The 16,992-nt window shown below is 45.8% G+C and overlaps 1 protein-coding gene across 1 annotated transcript in view; it reads right to left on the minus strand.

Annotated features, from left to right (window-relative positions):
* Nucleotides 1-16,992, minus strand: part of T265_04735 (hypothetical protein) — a gene marked incomplete at both ends in the record, with an annotated part of 132,107 nt that overhangs the window by 35,380 nt on the left and 79,735 nt on the right. Inside the window, 11 exons of the mRNA XM_009169548.1 lie at nt 651-797; nt 896-1,306; nt 1,413-1,610; nt 6,056-6,286; nt 6,999-7,229; nt 10,301-10,651; nt 11,397-11,540; nt 11,632-11,754; nt 12,641-12,827; nt 13,149-13,435; nt 16,314-16,964. Coding sequence (XP_009167812.1) covers nt 651-797; nt 896-1,306; nt 1,413-1,610; nt 6,056-6,286; nt 6,999-7,229; nt 10,301-10,651; nt 11,397-11,540; nt 11,632-11,754; nt 12,641-12,827; nt 13,149-13,435; nt 16,314-16,964 — 2,961 coding nt within the window. The remainder of the gene's footprint in view (nt 1-650; nt 798-895; nt 1,307-1,412; nt 1,611-6,055; nt 6,287-6,998; nt 7,230-10,300; nt 10,652-11,396; nt 11,541-11,631; nt 11,755-12,640; nt 12,828-13,148; nt 13,436-16,313; nt 16,965-16,992) is intronic.

Here is a 16,992-nt window from a genome sequence, read left to right on the forward strand (position 1 = left end):
TATATATATATATATATATATATATCATATTATACTGTTCAGCTTCCTACGGCCATTTTACATCAGAGATAACTGACAATGGATTTTTCCTCCCTCTGCCATCCACGTTGACGGTTAATGGAATAAATTCTCACAACACACCCAAGGACTTATGCGTTACAAAATCGACTCCTACCCACGCAAATAATAAAAGGACGGGTAGCCTAGCTAATCAGCCAACCGATAAACTGGAAGTTTAACAAGCCTCCTATGATTGCAACTGAGCAGGTGCACGGGGTCCGATGACCATGAAACGATGCCTGATGTCATAACCAATGACAAAGAAATCGTGTTGGGTGTCTTCACAGGCCATCACGCACCATTGTGTTTTGCCAGTTCCCCGCGGTTTTTTTGGGAACTGTGGACGGGACGTTACAACCTCTCATGTGATCATGACCAAGAGGTGTGACTCTCCTAAATATTGGTTGAGAGGTATTTCTCATTAGGAGTAAATGCCATCCATAGGACATTCCTTGTCATGTACTGGGAAACATTTTGTTTATTGATGAGTATCCTATAGGGAGCCTGTTGTAAACTGAGGGGACGACTGTACCAACATCAATAAGTAGGGACGAAAACTAACTGCAACAAAATGCTAAAAGATTACCTACCTGAGCCAACGAGCGGTTGATCGTATCGATCAGAGTGCTCACGTGGCCTTGTCGTGACGCCACGTCATCCAATGCAGTCAAAAGGTCTTCGCAAGATTCCATTAGACCTCTAACTGCCTCATCCAAATGTGGATGGAGATGAGTGGCCTAGAAGAGCAAGTAAAGGAAGGATCAAAGAGCGATTTGTTAGTCCTAGGCTGAATTAAGTTAATCTGATTGGTAGGAAAAATCACATTTTAGCTCACCCTCGGGTTTCCACCAGCATCCCTGGCAACTCGAACCAGCTGATCAGCTGCTTCCAAGATGGTACTGGCATGTTCCAAATAGACCAACTGCGTGCTGGACAGGGGTGATCGGGAAGCGGCAGCAATAGCACTGGATGTAATTCCCGGAAGGTATGAGTCAACGACCCTGACTGAGTGTCCCAGTTGTTCGGCTTCCGAACGGGCCGCTCTTTGCAGCGTCAAGGAGGGCTCGACAACAAGTAGCCAGTTGCTTAATAGAGGTGAAATAAACATTAGATGACATCGTTCGTGAACGTATTCAAGCACTGTGAAGAGTGGGCTCCGGTTATCGAAGATGGCAGTAAATAACCGGGCTTTACACAGGTGTGGAAATCCATATAACAGAATGGTGCTGTTTCCAAAGTTAGAAAACTAAAATGAACTAGATATCATTCAGGAAAACACTTGCAGCTGGAAACTAGTCGCCATTAGCAAAGATGCTGATGGGTGTGAGACAGATACATTATCAGCAACTGACCTTCTGGAATCCTTCTTCGTTCAATTCCCTACGCGGCTGGAGACGGCCTTCCATGCTGGCCATCTTGGCACGCTGGAGTTCTTGCAACAATCCATTAATGTTTTGTAGTACGCGCTGACACTCAAGTTGTCCTGGAGCGTGTTCCCTGAGAACGAAGCAGATGGAATCGGACAATAAATTTTCCAAGTACACTTGTCCCTTTTTGGGAGGTGACTCTGGCCATCAATCAGAATTGTCCTACCCTTGGGGAGGGAGTTGTCTTTCATGAGGATGGTTTAAAAAAAAGCTAACCAGTCAGCTGTAACACCCTTTTGGTGCCTAGCTGCCATGCCACGCGAAGGAAGCACGAGGGCTTGGATACTGTCAGGTTGCCCAAGCCTAGACAGGGGAAGTCGAGAGGCGGAGGTCGGGCTCGAACCACGGACCTTCCGGTCAGTAAATTCGCGCTCTAACCACTTGAGCCATCTCGGATGGTTTACCCAAAGGGGGTAGTCGTGGTACTATTAGTAATGAACATCACTGTTGCTATTCAAGCAGGACCATCCAGCATTTCTACATTTGTAGGCTATATAGAGGGAATATCTCAAGAGGTTTTAAGAGGAGGTTAGCTTCGCTCAAGTTGTTGGTTGCCAACATAAGATTTCAGAAGGGCTACAGACTTCTATGAGGCAAATTTGAATTGATGGTATGGTTACAAGGTGATTCTTACACGTTGTTCTGAAGCCGTTATTGGTGAGTAAAATGTGTATATTTTATCCGCAGGCACCCAGGGGGCCTATCGGATAACAACCATCGCTTTACTTGGTTTACTCCGGCTAGACAACCTCACGGGCGACCAGGGATAGGCTGATAACTAGCACCAGGCTATAGTGTACACTTGCCGAGGGGTAACTTTAGAACCAGTGTTGGTCAATGTCGCGAACGAAACGAGTCACAGTTTATAGGTCAGAAAGATGTTTCTTTCGAGTCCGACACTTTTAGTTACAGTGTCTAGGCTTAGGTTAGCTGACCGTATCTGGACCTCAGTGCTTCCTTCAACTCACATAGCAGTCGGGTACCGAGGGGACTCCGTGAATAAACAATTTAGGCACCGCTTGAAAGTTCCGAGCCAAACACACCTCGGATCTTATTAAACAAATTCACCGTCATGTGTGAGGTAACCTTGAAAAAGGCTGCCAAAGGTAACCGAAACATCGCATCATAACACCTTATTCCATTAAGTTGTGTTTTAACTTTAAGATTTCCTGAGGTTAACCATCGGGTTAGGCTATTGAGCCATCGGATCCGGGAAGGATCCCCAGAGAAAACCCTGCTACCCGCTGCTTCATGGGTCAGACTTTGAATCAAAGGCTCAAGGTGGGGTGCCTCAACCAAAACTCATTCCTCGGCCTGGGCAACCGGGAAGTATCCTTTGGCCGCACAGTTCGCTGATGTCCCTCCCCAACCCCTTCCCACCACACAATCAAACGTTGCTGGGTCGATTGACTGCCAATTAATTGACCCATGTACCTTATGTACCCCGCTGCCTATTAACAATAAACGAAGCAATAACTTGCTAAATCCATGAGATCCTTTCTATATAGGAGCTTTCAACATCCGTCCTCTATGTCAAATTAGCAAACAAGCAATGCTCGCTGAAACCCTGTACTCCCTTAGGATTGATGTATACTGTGTCTCCGAAACAATCATACAAGACCCAAGCGTGGTCATGCATCTGAAAACGCTGAGGACGAACTCAGCTTTTCCATACTTCTCCCTCCATGTGTCCGGTGACCCAGAAGCGATGACTCGTGGATGATATGGCGAAAAAGTTACAATCAGCGATAGAGATGAACGCGCCTTACTGGATTGGATTACAATGAACAGTCATCTTTGCTTCGTCCGGTTATCCAGCTCAATGTCTCAACATAAAAAACGGTGCCCGTTTGTAGTGTCGGCTTATGCCCCAAAGGACTGCAGTTCTGATGCTGAAAAAGATTTTTTTCTATAGAGATTTATTCGGGCTAATTCGCTGAGCAAGATCCGGGTGATACGAATGCCCAAGTCGATCGTCCGAGCTCCTGGGAATCACATTCGGGCGATCGATTCAGAGTCGATGTTCGTCGCACAGGCAGTGGACAGCGAGTTCTCCAGTTGTGTGATGATTATGAACTGTTTCTGACAACTGTTGGCCCAAATGGATCACGTGACCATCAGCCACCGGTAGATAGCTACAAATCAAGATTACGATTTCTCTTGCGCACAACTTGATTCCGATCAAACCATAGTGTGTGCACGCCTGACAGTTCGTTTCCCTTCAAGCCCTTGCGAGTCATCAAGACGTATGCCAATCCAGCATCCTCGAAAAACGACCATAACTCAACAGAATCTATATGAGTTCGCTCAACAACCATAGTAAATCACTAATGTACTGGTAGCGAGTAAGTGGTAAATGTGAAAGCAGCTAGGCTAGCGACGTTCGGTGCTGTCTGTCCGACCTCTCCAATATAATCAAATGACCACTAGGTACAGTCGAGATCGCGAGTTACGAAAGATGGCAGGAAATCTATACCAACAAGCCACAAGTACGATGGCGCCAAATAGTGAACAGCCTAAGGAAAGGCCGAGAGCTCTGGCGGACATCGAAAGCACAAGAGATGGAGAAGGGTTTTGCTACCGGAAACAGCAGTACCCTATATGGATTGATACGACCGACTGGCCCTAGGAAAGCAACGCTTAGTGAAACGACAAGTGAAAAAGGCAGATCCTTAATTTGCTTGAAAAAAACGCCAACTGGAAAGGTGAACCAAACACTTCGAGGAGGAAGAAATAAAGCACGAAATATCCGCACTGAAAGATGGGGAGTCACCAGGACCAGACGGTTTGTATTCAGCCCTCTTCGAAGCAGGTGGAGAATCCCTGGTGGCCCATCTAAAAAAGCTCATTGGTACGATGAGGAGTAAGGAGAAAGTGTCCGTAGGTTGCGGGATGTTGACAACTAGTCCTAGCTTCAAGAAGGGTATGTGGACGCTGTGCTAAAGCCACCATCGAGAGTGCTCTCTGACCTTATGCTCTGAAGGTTGATTGAACACACACACACACACACAGAGAGAGAGAGTGATCCGTGAAAACCAAGCTGGGCTCCGTCCTGGTAGAGGATGCATCAATTACATATTCACCCTCCGACAGATTCTGGAACAGCGACACTGATCCAGCAACCAACGATGGTTGTATTCCTTGACTCGAAGGCTGCATTTGACTCTATGGACCGTCAAGAACTATAGCGGTGTCTATGCAGCAAAGATGTCCTCCATGAATTCTTGACCCTCCTTAAGGCGCTGTACGCCAACTTCCGCGGACGGGTGGTCTATGGGAAGCTCTCGAATGAGTTCATCAAATCAAATAGTGTTAGGCAAAACCGATCTCTTTCAACTTTCCTCTTCATCTCTGTCACTGATACGATTATGGAAGGCTCACTACAAGTCTATAGTACCTGTGGGATAGAAATGCGCCCCGAGAATCCGCTCATAGATACCGAGTAAGCAGACGACATAGATTTTCTAGGTGGAAACGAGCCAGGGAAGGTAAAGCAGTGAGTTGGCAGCAATATATGAGAGCCATTATCAGCAAACTCAGTTGCGCGGGTCATTGGTGTCTTCCTGGATGGGGACTCAGAGATGGGACACGTCAATGGTCTGAGATACTGTCAGACATGGATGGCCTAGTCCCACCATCGTGTATCCAAGCTATTGCCTTCAGTGCGTAGCTCATCCGCAAATCTCCCCAATGAAAACTCTACCGACAACCCTGTATCTACGCATCAATTGGATCAGCTACCGCCTCCAATGTGCAGCTATCTATCTGTTGTGGACCACAGTCTCTTATTGCCTTCTTATTACTGTCAACCCCGGTCTGGATAGCCGATTGATAGCCTGGTACGCTTGGCCAAACCAGAAAGATCAACGAACGTGCGAGCCAGCTGCTCTTTGAATCACTGTCACGTAAAAGCGGTCAGAAGTGATACTAAGAATACAACTCATCTGTCAAGGGCGAGCGAAGAACAACCAGTGAAATCTGTCTCAACGAAAACGGTTAGTCCATTGGCAGTTATGTAGTCCCGTTGCGTTCGCAGCTGGTTCTCCTAATACTACCACACCTTGAGTCATCAGTGAACGAGACTGTGACAGCTATAACCACTGTAGAACTACGCGGTTCTTACAGATGATGACAATGATGATGGTGGAACTCCAGGGCAAAGAATAATTACGAAGAGCAAATATATGCAAATATATATGCACTCCAGATAACAAGTGATGGCGGTCACAAAAATTGTAGTCCAATCGATTGCAAATAAAATCTCTTGTTGTCAGACGATTTGCCAAACTGCGTTCACCAACAATAATTTAATCCACTTTTCACATATAATGAAAACTTCTGTAGTGTGGACGAATTTGCATAACGTTGTTGAATTCGTACTGTGGTCAGGTGCAGTTTGGAGAGCATCACAGAGAGCATGGTGGGTATGACATTGAAACGGAGGACCACAAATGCATATTACGAACAAATCTTGATTGATTCACCGTCAAAACGGACGATGGTGTGAGCCCAAACAAAGAAAAACGTAATAAAAAGAGAACTGATCTCCTGTCAGGGGAAAATGGCACTAACCTCATAGCAGCAGCCAACGCCTTGATACTCTCAGACAGCTCTTTGCTGGCAGTAGAAAAGGATAAGAATGCCTGTTCTGGTTGTCCTAAGCGTGCATTGGTAATCAACGTCTGTGCGGCTCTCAACACAGCTTGGGCTGCATTCAAACTGGAGAGACCGGCCGAGCAAACGGGCTGCTGAGCCTGTGGAAGTGGGAAGGTGGTGGTGAAGACAACAATAATTAGATGCTACTCATACCCATAAAAGTAGGTTAACTTTGTACAAAGCTACAGTTGACTGACAAGGCGTCCTGGTCAGACGAGTCAGGGATGGTCAGGCATACTGCGGAGGGCCCGCATAAGTGAATTGAAGTGCTTAGTTGCACTGACATCGGAATACTGTGTGTGCGGCTGTGAGCAGATGGAGTTAAGTTTCAACAGCTGATCAAGTGAGGGAGAATCATGCGGGCAACGAAATAGCACATGGATAGATACATAGATACATGGTGATATGGAAACACAGGTATGACACTTTTCTTCAGCTAATGATCAGTAGCGACGTGACCAATCAGCAGCCCCGAATTGAGGAAGTGGATGATACCATGGCGTGATGGCGGTCACAAAAATTGTAGTCCAATCGATTGCAAATAAAATCTCTTGTTGTCAGACGATTTGCCAAACTGCGTTCACCAACAATAATTTAATCCACTTTTCACATATAATGAAAACTTCTGTAGTGTGGACGAATTTGCATAACGTTGTTGAATTCGTACTGTGGTCAGGTGCAGTTTGGAGAGCATCACAGAGAGCATGGTGGGTATGACATTGAAACGGAGGACCACAAATGCATATTACGAACAAATCTTGATTGATTCACCGTCAAAACGGACGATGGTGTGAGCCCAAACAAAGAAAAACGTAATAAAAAGAGAACTGATCTCCTGTCAGGGGAAAATGGCACTAACCTCATAGCAGCAGCCAACGCCTTGATACTCTCAGACAGCTCTTTGCTGGCAGTAGAAAAGGATAAGAATGCCTGTTCTGGTTGTCCTAAGCGTGCATTGGTAATCAACGTCTGTGCGGCTCTCAACACAGCTTGGGCTGCATTCAAACTGGAGAGACCGGCCGAGCAAACGGGCTGCTGAGCCTGTGGAAGTGGGAAGGTGGTGGTGAAGACAACAATAATTAGATGCTACTCATACCCATAAAAGTAGGTTAACTTTGTACAAAGCTACAGTTGACTGACAAGGCGTCCTGGTCAGACGAGTCAGGGATGGTCAGGCATACTGCGGAGGGCCCGCATAAGTGAATTGAAGTGCTTAGTTGCACTGACATCGGAATACTGTGTGTGCGGCTGTGAGCAGATGGAGTTAAGTTTCAACAGCTGATCAAGTGAGGGAGAATCATGCGGGCAACGAAATAGCACATGGATAGATACATAGATACATGGTGATATGGAAACACAGGTATGACACTTTTCTTCAGCTAATGATCAGTAGCGACGTGACCAATCAGCAGCCCCGAATTGAGGAAGTGGATGATACCATGGCACGTCTTGACACATTGTTACCAAAACAAAACACTGTGCAAGCAACTAAGCGAGATAAACTCACTGGTCTACGAGGAGTCTAGATGGATACCGAGTGTGTGTACTATGGTAGAAAAGTGGTACTATTTAGTAGCACAGCAACCATAATTCTGCTGGTAGTCTAATGACAATTCCACGCGGAACTTGATAATCGCTCTAAATGTGAGTTGTCTCTTGTTCAGGGTTTTATCGTAGATGGCCGACTGCTCTAGTCAACCAATACACGTGTATTAACTATGATTGCGTAGTTCGATCACAATCTTTCACCCAGATACGTCAGCCAATGTGAACCATGTTGACTGGCCTAATCTATTGGCCCATGCGGACGATGAGCAGCGAGGATTCATTTTCCACCTGTAAGAAGGAAATACCATCAAGGATTTCCGCGAATCGGTTGGCAATACATCTCTTTCAACAAAACAACGGGTGTTCTTTTCTACCCAACTTCGAAGGTCTTGTAGACAACTTCTCATTTGGATTTAACAGCTTGAAGGTGTGTGGCATGGAGTACAGTTAATATTGTGAAAGTACAAACTATGTCTGAAAACACTAATAGTCAACCGGTGAGTCTAAATGCAGCAATGAAGACAGGAGCGATTTGTTCAAATTAATGCTGATTGGTTTGGCTTTTCAATGTTCGGACGACGGAGCAGAGAATGGCGTTCTCCGTAGAAAGGACTATATGGTTAGGGTAAAAGCGATTCTTGGGGATAGGATAGAATTTTCTATCGAACGGGTGGGGTAAGATAATGCTGTCCACTTTGAGTCTCGTGAATGTGGAAACGAGTGAAAAATCTTAAGCATCAAAGATGAAACTGCTCACAATTTACTAGAACCTTGAGGAAAACATAGTGGCTTGTGGAAATCGCAAAGACCGGGCGATCCTCTGCGACCCATGAATGATTCACTCCCAAAACAATACGCCCAGTTGACTTGTGAAATTCCTGAATCAATTAGGGCCTGAATCCGTTCGGTAAGAGCACTCTTAGGCAGCGTATAGTCTTTTTTATGTACAATTTAGTTTTAGGTTTATACTCCCATTTGCTTGCAACTAAGCAACTATTCCTTTCCCACTGCCATGAACAAATTAAGTATCTTGTTAGAAGTGTGTACAAGAAATGCACACTGCATGCCCGACGGTATCCCATAGAAGCAGATAGATGCGGTGATAATGGGCTTCCGTTTGAGCCCGATAATCTGATGGCCAAAACGAAGAAGAGGTCAGCAAGTTAGAAATATGGACGGTGACATTTCGGATTGAGATGGCACAGTTGTCATAGGTAGTGATGCTGAAAAAGCAGAAATTCTTTCGCAAGAAGATCAGGAAGGCAAACAGGAATTCGGTATCGTTTTGGTTACCACAGAACCGACTGCTCTCATCAATCAAATTGTATTGTGAGACCAGCAGCTAGACGTTTCTGCGCTGCAAAATTCACGCTCCATAGGTCGTCAAAAGACTCTTGTGCTAACTCTGCTTTCGCGATAGATACAGGAAAGTGTAGGGAAGAATGAGTATCTTGAACTGTTGATAAAAAACTATCTGAGACATAGTATACCTCTGTACCAAAGAGGAGAGGGTACATACGGTAGGAATTCAAAGGCGATATTTCCAACCACCTCAAAAGCGTAACACGGAACACATTTTCAGTTGGTAACCCAAGATATACATCCAAGCTGACGCGAACACTGTTGTATCCCGTAAAAGATAGCCTGTGCACTATTTCCGCACCAAATTGTGTATCTATGTGATTTGACGTGTGGGCTCAACATAGCTGTGGTTAGGGTACTAGCTTACGATCCGAACGGTCCGTGGTTCGAACCCAACCTCAGCATCACCACTGCTACTGTCTAGATTTGGGCGGGCAACCTGGCAGTAGCCCAGCCCTCGTGCCTGCTTCTGTTGGCATGGCAGCTAGGCGCCAAAAGGGTCCAACAGCTGAACGATTGATTTTTTTCTTTTTCTACATGTGGAGGTACGTTCGGATGTGGACCAGACAGTAAAGTGCATTTTTTAGACGCAACAGATTGTAATGGGATGCCAGATGTCCAAGACTGTTTTTCATCAAAATAAGGGCTGAACTATGCACGAGACAGAGTTTCTCACTACCAGACACCTGAAACTGAATTTGTGTGTTAAGAAAGACACGATTCTGAGTTTGGTTTTGTCTTGTTGAAGATAAGACGCATAAGAATCTAGACGAAGCCCACCTTTTGTCTCATACTTAATCCCAGTTAGTGCGTCGAAGTCAGCATTTATTCATATCCTCTGTTGTAACTCTCATACCCAGCTTTTCGACCTGAGCACTCAAGATCTTCTCACCGCACTTCAGCTCTATAATAACTCCCTTTTACACCTGTCTAGTCCAGTTCCATACTGCTCGGTTGTAGCGTCGTATGCACTTTCTGTTAATGTGAGGACAGAGAGAAATCACGAAGTTACATAAACTCTAATAATCCTGCCAAACCGTTATTTGCTTCCTACGCTCATTTCAAGCCAATCGCCACTCAACACTCAAAAGGAAGATGTACCGTTCAACATGAATCGATAGCAGAGTACAACATTTGTATCAATGAGGCGTAGTCAGAAGAGTGGACCATAGGCACGTCACACGAAAACTCCCTTCAGAAAACATAGTCCTGAAATAAAAGCGACATATACACAATATCCGACGCACCTCTCTAGCTTCATCTGTCACACGCGCTGCCTGCCCGATGAATTGCGGGCCTTGTGTTACCATATGTACTAAGCGTGCCACATTCGAGCTAACGCCCCGAGCATTGGCCAAAGTCACTTGCCGATTAGCTTCATCCCACTCTCCGTTCACCTCGGCGAGTTGACTGCCCGCGGCCGCGGTCGATACGTTCCCTCGTCGTTGAATGAGTGCAGTGATGGATTGCATTGTTTCACGGGTAAGTGCGTTCAACTGATGGCGGGCATCTGGGTTGTTTGTCTGTGCTGAGACGGCACTACAGGCCTCACACAGAGTTTTCGCACTACGAGCCATCTCCGTGGATAGGGTGATTATCTAAAAAAAGAAAAACCGTTTTTTCTCGTTTACCACCGCACCCCAACAGATAGATGGGCATCACCAAAGGGAGCGAGATCATCGAGTGCGGACAAACTAAAAACGGTAAGAGGTATAATCAAGACGAGTGTTTAAAGCATCGTGTACCCCTCCGTCAACTCGAACGAACTAATTAGAACAACGCATTTTCGAAATGAGTTCAACTGGTGACCAGAAAGCGTAGGTAAGCAAACAATGAAATGCAGTTTACACATGACCCGATAAATAAGGCCATGCTATTCTCAAGGTAACAATTACGTCTTTGTGAGTGCAGAGCACTGACTTCCAAACCAACGCTTTATTGAGTAAAACCAGATGGGTGTCTCAAGATATAAAAGTGCTTCCAACAGAAAGGACAATAATATGAGTTGCAAGCGGTAAACTGTCAGGTCAGATTGCTGAAGATTATCCCAGAATACCCGAAACCTACTGAGATCCTCGAACTCCACTAAACGCCGATCAGACAGCATTGGATCAAGGTTAGACAGTGCCCTTAAGAATGTAGCGTCAGAGAGCCTTGGGTCAAGGTCAAATAGTGTCCTTAAAAATACAGAGCGAGGCCATTGTACTTGCACACTCTCGTGTGTTAGCAATTAAGCTGTTGTGTTCTTTGTCAGCGAGTCTTTCTCCGGCACTGGGCACTGGAGCGAGGACAGTAGTCAGATACAACATGAACGTTAAATGGCCTTTGTGAAGATGGACGTACCTGACGATTGGTAATTGATGGATCACATATGGCATCACAAACTTGCTGAATTTCCCTCTGAGAACGCATGAATAATTGAGGGTCTACCAAAGAAGGACGTCCGGGCTCAGATCTAGGATCTGCCAGACCGATCAGATAGGCCGCCTGAAAAACAAATGAGTGGGAATGAGCTGGGAAATGAAACATACATGGTCGCCTTCCAGAAAACAGGTAGACCGGAGTACAATTCACTTACTTGAGCAGTTTCTTCGACCAGTTGACACATGGAGTTCGAACACTGGCGCACGGCGGCACCAAACTCTTGTGTGTGCTTCTCCTTCGCTGCGTTTGACATGCTTCGCAGACTGTCAGCGAGAGGCTTGAAATAGAGAGAGAGAGAGGTTGTGTGCGGAAACTTAGCAATTAAGTCTGGTTTCACTAACTAAAGCTTAGCGTAAAAATCTGCAAGCTAGTTGATCCCTCATTCTGAATGCACTTCATCCTAGAAGAGTCGGTCAACTTGTACAAAGTAAACGTGAATAAAAACATTTTGTACCAGTCATAATGCATCAGTTACCCGTATTTCAGAAGTCCGGTACCACACCGCAGCTCCCAAGTATTATTATCATTTCATTTTCTCCTTTTTAGACGCTCACACAAGAAGTCAATGAAGTATCTGTTAAGAGTTCCACGTGACCACTGTTTGGGCGGGGCTGTTATCTAACGTTCCACCGATCTGTTTTGAAACGCATGTACCCTGTCTACGTATTGTTTTCCGCATTGTGTTAATCTCTACCCTGAAGCACGATTGTTTACGACAGAACTCGGTATCTAGGAATTCTCATTCAGCCTAGCTGATACCAGCGTCCAAATAATTCGCAGATTGACGAGAACTGGCTTGGCGATGGACGGGGATACATCAATCTCCGGAGCAAAGCGACGCTAAATGTGGTCCAAAAACAAGACACAGGGCACACACAGGAACGCAGTAACCGTTAACGTATGGGGTGGGTGGGAATCAGGACTTCATATTCCCCGCTTTGAATTACAATGGGTTTGCACAGTACCTTTGCCAATAAGGAAATCAGAATTACGAGTAAACAAAAGAAACCATAAGTAGTGATTAATTAAGATCTGTACCGCTAACTTGATTCGCCACATTTCCCCTCTACGATGAGTCCTTTAGAGAATAAAGCAGCTGAGTAAAGATCTGAAAGTGGTGAGACTCTATGGAAAACGTAGTTGCGGTAACAAATTGAACGTACCGTTATGCTTCTGGCCACTTCGTCTACGCATTCACAGTAGGTCTTTTGATTAACAGGACGATTCGGGTTCTCTAGCAACGGTCGAAGCGCCTCGAGACGTCGTAATGCGACTTCGCAGTCACGCTGCTCTGCAGTAACGCCCGAAGTACAAATTGTCAGCAGTTGGCTGATACTTTCCGTCACATCTCTGGTGTGGGTGTATGTGGGGGGGGATGGAAATAAAGTATGGAGCGTAGGTTATCTCAGGCGACATAGTGGTTGCGCCGAGCCACTAAGTTCCTCTTTAATGCAACTAGTCATGCCGTCCTGAATTAAACGCATTTTGTGTTATATAAATATCGGTCACAAAAGCACAGAAAAACGATATTATGGATGAGAAATCAAAACAAGTTGTCAGTTGTCAAACTAAAAGAAGGAAACTAGACAGACTCACAAGAGCAGATATCTGATATCAGCAAAAAACGTAACTTGCAAATAGCCGGGAAGAATGCTGGTTTTGTTGACTCACCTTGCTGCTGTTTGGAAGCGGTCACGAATCTCCTGCTCATCTGGCCGGGCACATACACGACCAGCTTCAGTCATCAAGGCATAACTGTGGTCGGAAACATTAACAAGACCATCAACAAGGTCTCGGTTGATGGGAGGCGGTTCCGGAAGGGGGACCTCATTCGGAGGAACACCAGACATACATAAATCGACGCCCTTAACAGTCAGCGTGTCGTAGGCACCAGTGAAGCGACGCGTGGTGCGGCGGAAAGCCCCAGGTGAATAGGATGACAATAAATCGCCCGTAGCCTGAAGAAAAGAAGTTATTTGGCAAAATAAGTAAATAATCCGGATGCGACCGTGGGTGGGGGCGGCTGAATGGAATCGGAAAATCATTTCGTGTGCATTTTCGTGCTACTCATTGGGGCACAAGTAGGTTGGTGGGAATGAACAGAAATAGTTCGGCTGAGCTGATGGTCGCCGGAGGCAAAAAGGAGCAAGCACAAACCAATCAGATAAAACGTCTTCGGAAGGCTATACAAGGAACAAAAGTGAAGTTTCAAACGGGGCTGAAGGCTATGGTGAAATTCTATACGGTCATCACGATCAACCCTCCGAAGAACGGTTAACCGCTAAGGAATGCCCCCACTCAAAGCATGTTACTACTCGGCAGTTTCGTAAGTCCCTGAAAAGTAAACAGGTTCCTTGAGCCATTCATGAAACGATATTATTGGCTACACATGAATGGTTTCAGGGTCAGATAACTGGCCGGAGAGTAAACAAGAAATGCCGAATCATCAGCAAGAGTGCTTTACTTTATATCTGTACTTCTAGCTGACACGACGGACAGTTTGAACAGGGACTTCAGATATGCCTCGGGATCGGGGATAAATTCAGTGCACGATACGCAAAGGAAGTTAGATTTTCGCCAGAGTGACAAATCCCAAAATCGTTTGGCCACAAACGATGGGGGATCCTCTTCTTTCAAGTTTTATCTAGGTTCACCCAATCTGATGCGGTTCTCTATGACAAAGGTAAAGTCACTCAGTTGCAACACAGATTCCGTGCCTAGCTGCCACACCGCCTAAGGGAACTAGGAGGGCTGAGATGTTGCAAGGTTGCCTAAGCTTAGATAGGAGCAGTCGAGATGCTGCGGTTGGGTTCGAACCACGGACCTTCCGGTTAGTAGCTTTGTGTCCTAGCCACTGAGCTACCTTCAGGTTGTGCGCTTCTTTAAGCCGTTTCATAACTCTGCGCACATTGATACCAGGTATGCGCGGGCAGAACTCTGTTTCAAGCAAAGCTACTCCTGTCCTACACCAAAGGCTGCGTTGCAACTGAGTGCCACGGAGAAGCTCATCTTTGCGTTAACCAGAAATAAATTTCTTTAAGCCTATTTACCATATTTGTACAGTTCAGAAAGGATTAACAATCAATTCACTGATGGTCAAGGCACCTAAATGCAGTGCGGCCATTAGACATAACTGAATTAGCGTTCAAGTAATCTTGTTCAACAATCAGCAGTTCACTGACAGGACGGAGTAAGCGATAACCGCCAGAAGGGAAGCAGGTAAAACTGGGGAATTTGAGATCCTCACCGGGAGAGTACCAAAAAGCACCAGAAACATCTGAACTTTGAGGAAAACCAAAGAAGTGCGCTCCAAAGTGATGTGTGCGAGAGAAAGGTGCAAGGCGTGCAATCTCTGAAACTCGATACGGGCTTGTTTGGAGCAATACGTACCCTGTCAACTTCTGTGCCCAAATCATACCTCATACGAAGAACAGGCAGACCGCACAACAGCGGCTGTAGTTCAACCCGGGTTAAATACTGTGTCTGTATACGAGAAAAATAACAGCCTAGGGAATCAGTGGAGGAAAAACAATAGTGGTAAGCTGACCAGCACAATAGCGCAATCGATATAAGCTGGGAACCGGCAAGTGAACCATCTGATGGTTGGGCGGCAAAACAGTGGCACACGCATGTTTTTCTACCAAAACCATAACCATTTACGAGGGAGGGTGAATAATGGATTCATGGTGGAACAAGGGTACTGTGAACTGGACACCAAGGTCACATGGTATGGTGAAACAATCGGAACCAAGACGCCCACGAACAGCTGCATAATTTGGTGCACAAAACACGAACGTTGTTAGGGGGCGAGCAACGAAATCCCACAAAGTGAAGAAAGTAAGGGATTTCGAAAAAAATGATGTAAGAGGTATGGATCTTGGTCACCAAGGCAACGATGGGTGTCAAATTATTGGGGATTTCTTATGGCCGCTACAATACGAGATTTAAGTGGTACACTGAAGTTGAGAACGGACAACAAATGCGATAGTTCACGAACCAGAATACGCCAAAATCAAGACTATAAGTCTATATACCGCAACAAAAAGAATGGAAAAGCACACAGCAGTACCAGTCTCTAGTCTAGTATGCGTGAATGGCACGGCGATTATTCAGTTCAAAAGGACTGAATAGACCCTCCGCCTAACTTGCAAGAATAATCTGATGAGAAACGTGAACTGTGATTTTTTCCAAAATGGCAACCAATGTAAGCCGCAACCAAAATAGCTGACTTTACTGGGTCTATATTTATGGGCCTTTGGTCATGGAGGTCGTCAGGGAAACAAGATCAATCACCTTAGTGGCTCTAAGGCGAACGCGGTGGAGCAACCTTCGGTCAAGTTGAGGATCCAGAAGCTGTACTAGTACCTGGAATCGTGTCAGGACGGCTGGAATTAGCAAGAGGGACGCATTTTCGAATGAACGTTGGAGGATCAACATCATATGTGCCGAATCACATATGGGGACGCTTCCCCCGAAGGTGGTCATCACAATTGAAAAATTGTGTGGATGAACTTAAGGTACAATGGACTGGCGATGGACAACTTGTTTCGGTTGAACAAGACCGCAATCTTAGGACATGACCAACTTCGGAAGAGGACTGAAGTACGGTCATCTACGAAGAGAGAATTTTGTATTAGAAGATATGAAAAAGTGTAAAAAGGTAGTTTGAGTTCGATTAGTCCAAAAACACTATGAGGCTCCACTACGGATGTGCAGTTCGAAGCTGGATGATAATAACAACACAATAAACGGCAAAACGCGCGAAAAAAATCAAATGGTGCAGTGCCCCGAGGAAAACAACTTTGAAATAATCGTGCTACACAACGGAAGACTGACCTGATTGAACTCAACTGCCGCACGGGTCAATTCAGACTGTGCTCGTTCGTAGACGGAGGGTTCAACCCATCGAACTCTTCGGGTAGGAGCCTCATGGGACAACTGGACTAGGTCCTCACGACGCTTTTCTATCAAGTTGGTTGCCTCGTTGATTTCTCGATGACCTGGTAATCCACGTAGACAACGACCGAGTGTATCAAGTAGTTGGACAGTCAGCTGTTCGCTGTGACTCACAACAGTCGCCAGAGCTTCCATCTGACCATCATCATACGCAAACCGAGCATCCCTGGCTGCTTTGACGAGTTCGTAAGCTAGCTGAACCGCCTGGCGTGTGTCCTGAGTCACAGCTNGAACCGTCTGGCGTGTGTCCTGAGTCACAGCTAGGCGAGTGGAGTCTGACGATGGCCCCACCGTCCCGCTACGACCAGCGTCAACAGCGTCGTAGCCATCGTGAGCCACGATACCACGGGTCGCGTGAACCAGACCAGCGATTGCCGTTGCCAACATACTGGCTGGAACACCACAAACGTCTGAACGGTTCATCGCATCACGTTGCTGTTGAGGCATTGTTTCAATGATTGAGTGTAACTCGTGGGTTGATACGTTAGCATCTTGAACACTTGTGCCGAGAAGATTGAAGCAATCATCGATCTAGGTAGGAGGTAGAATATAAGTGTAA

This window comes from Opisthorchis viverrini, assembly GCF_000715545.1.
Source record: "Opisthorchis viverrini unplaced genomic scaffold opera_v5_79, whole genome shotgun sequence".
Lineage (NCBI taxonomy): Eukaryota > Metazoa > Platyhelminthes > Trematoda > Opisthorchiida > Opisthorchiidae > Opisthorchis > Opisthorchis viverrini.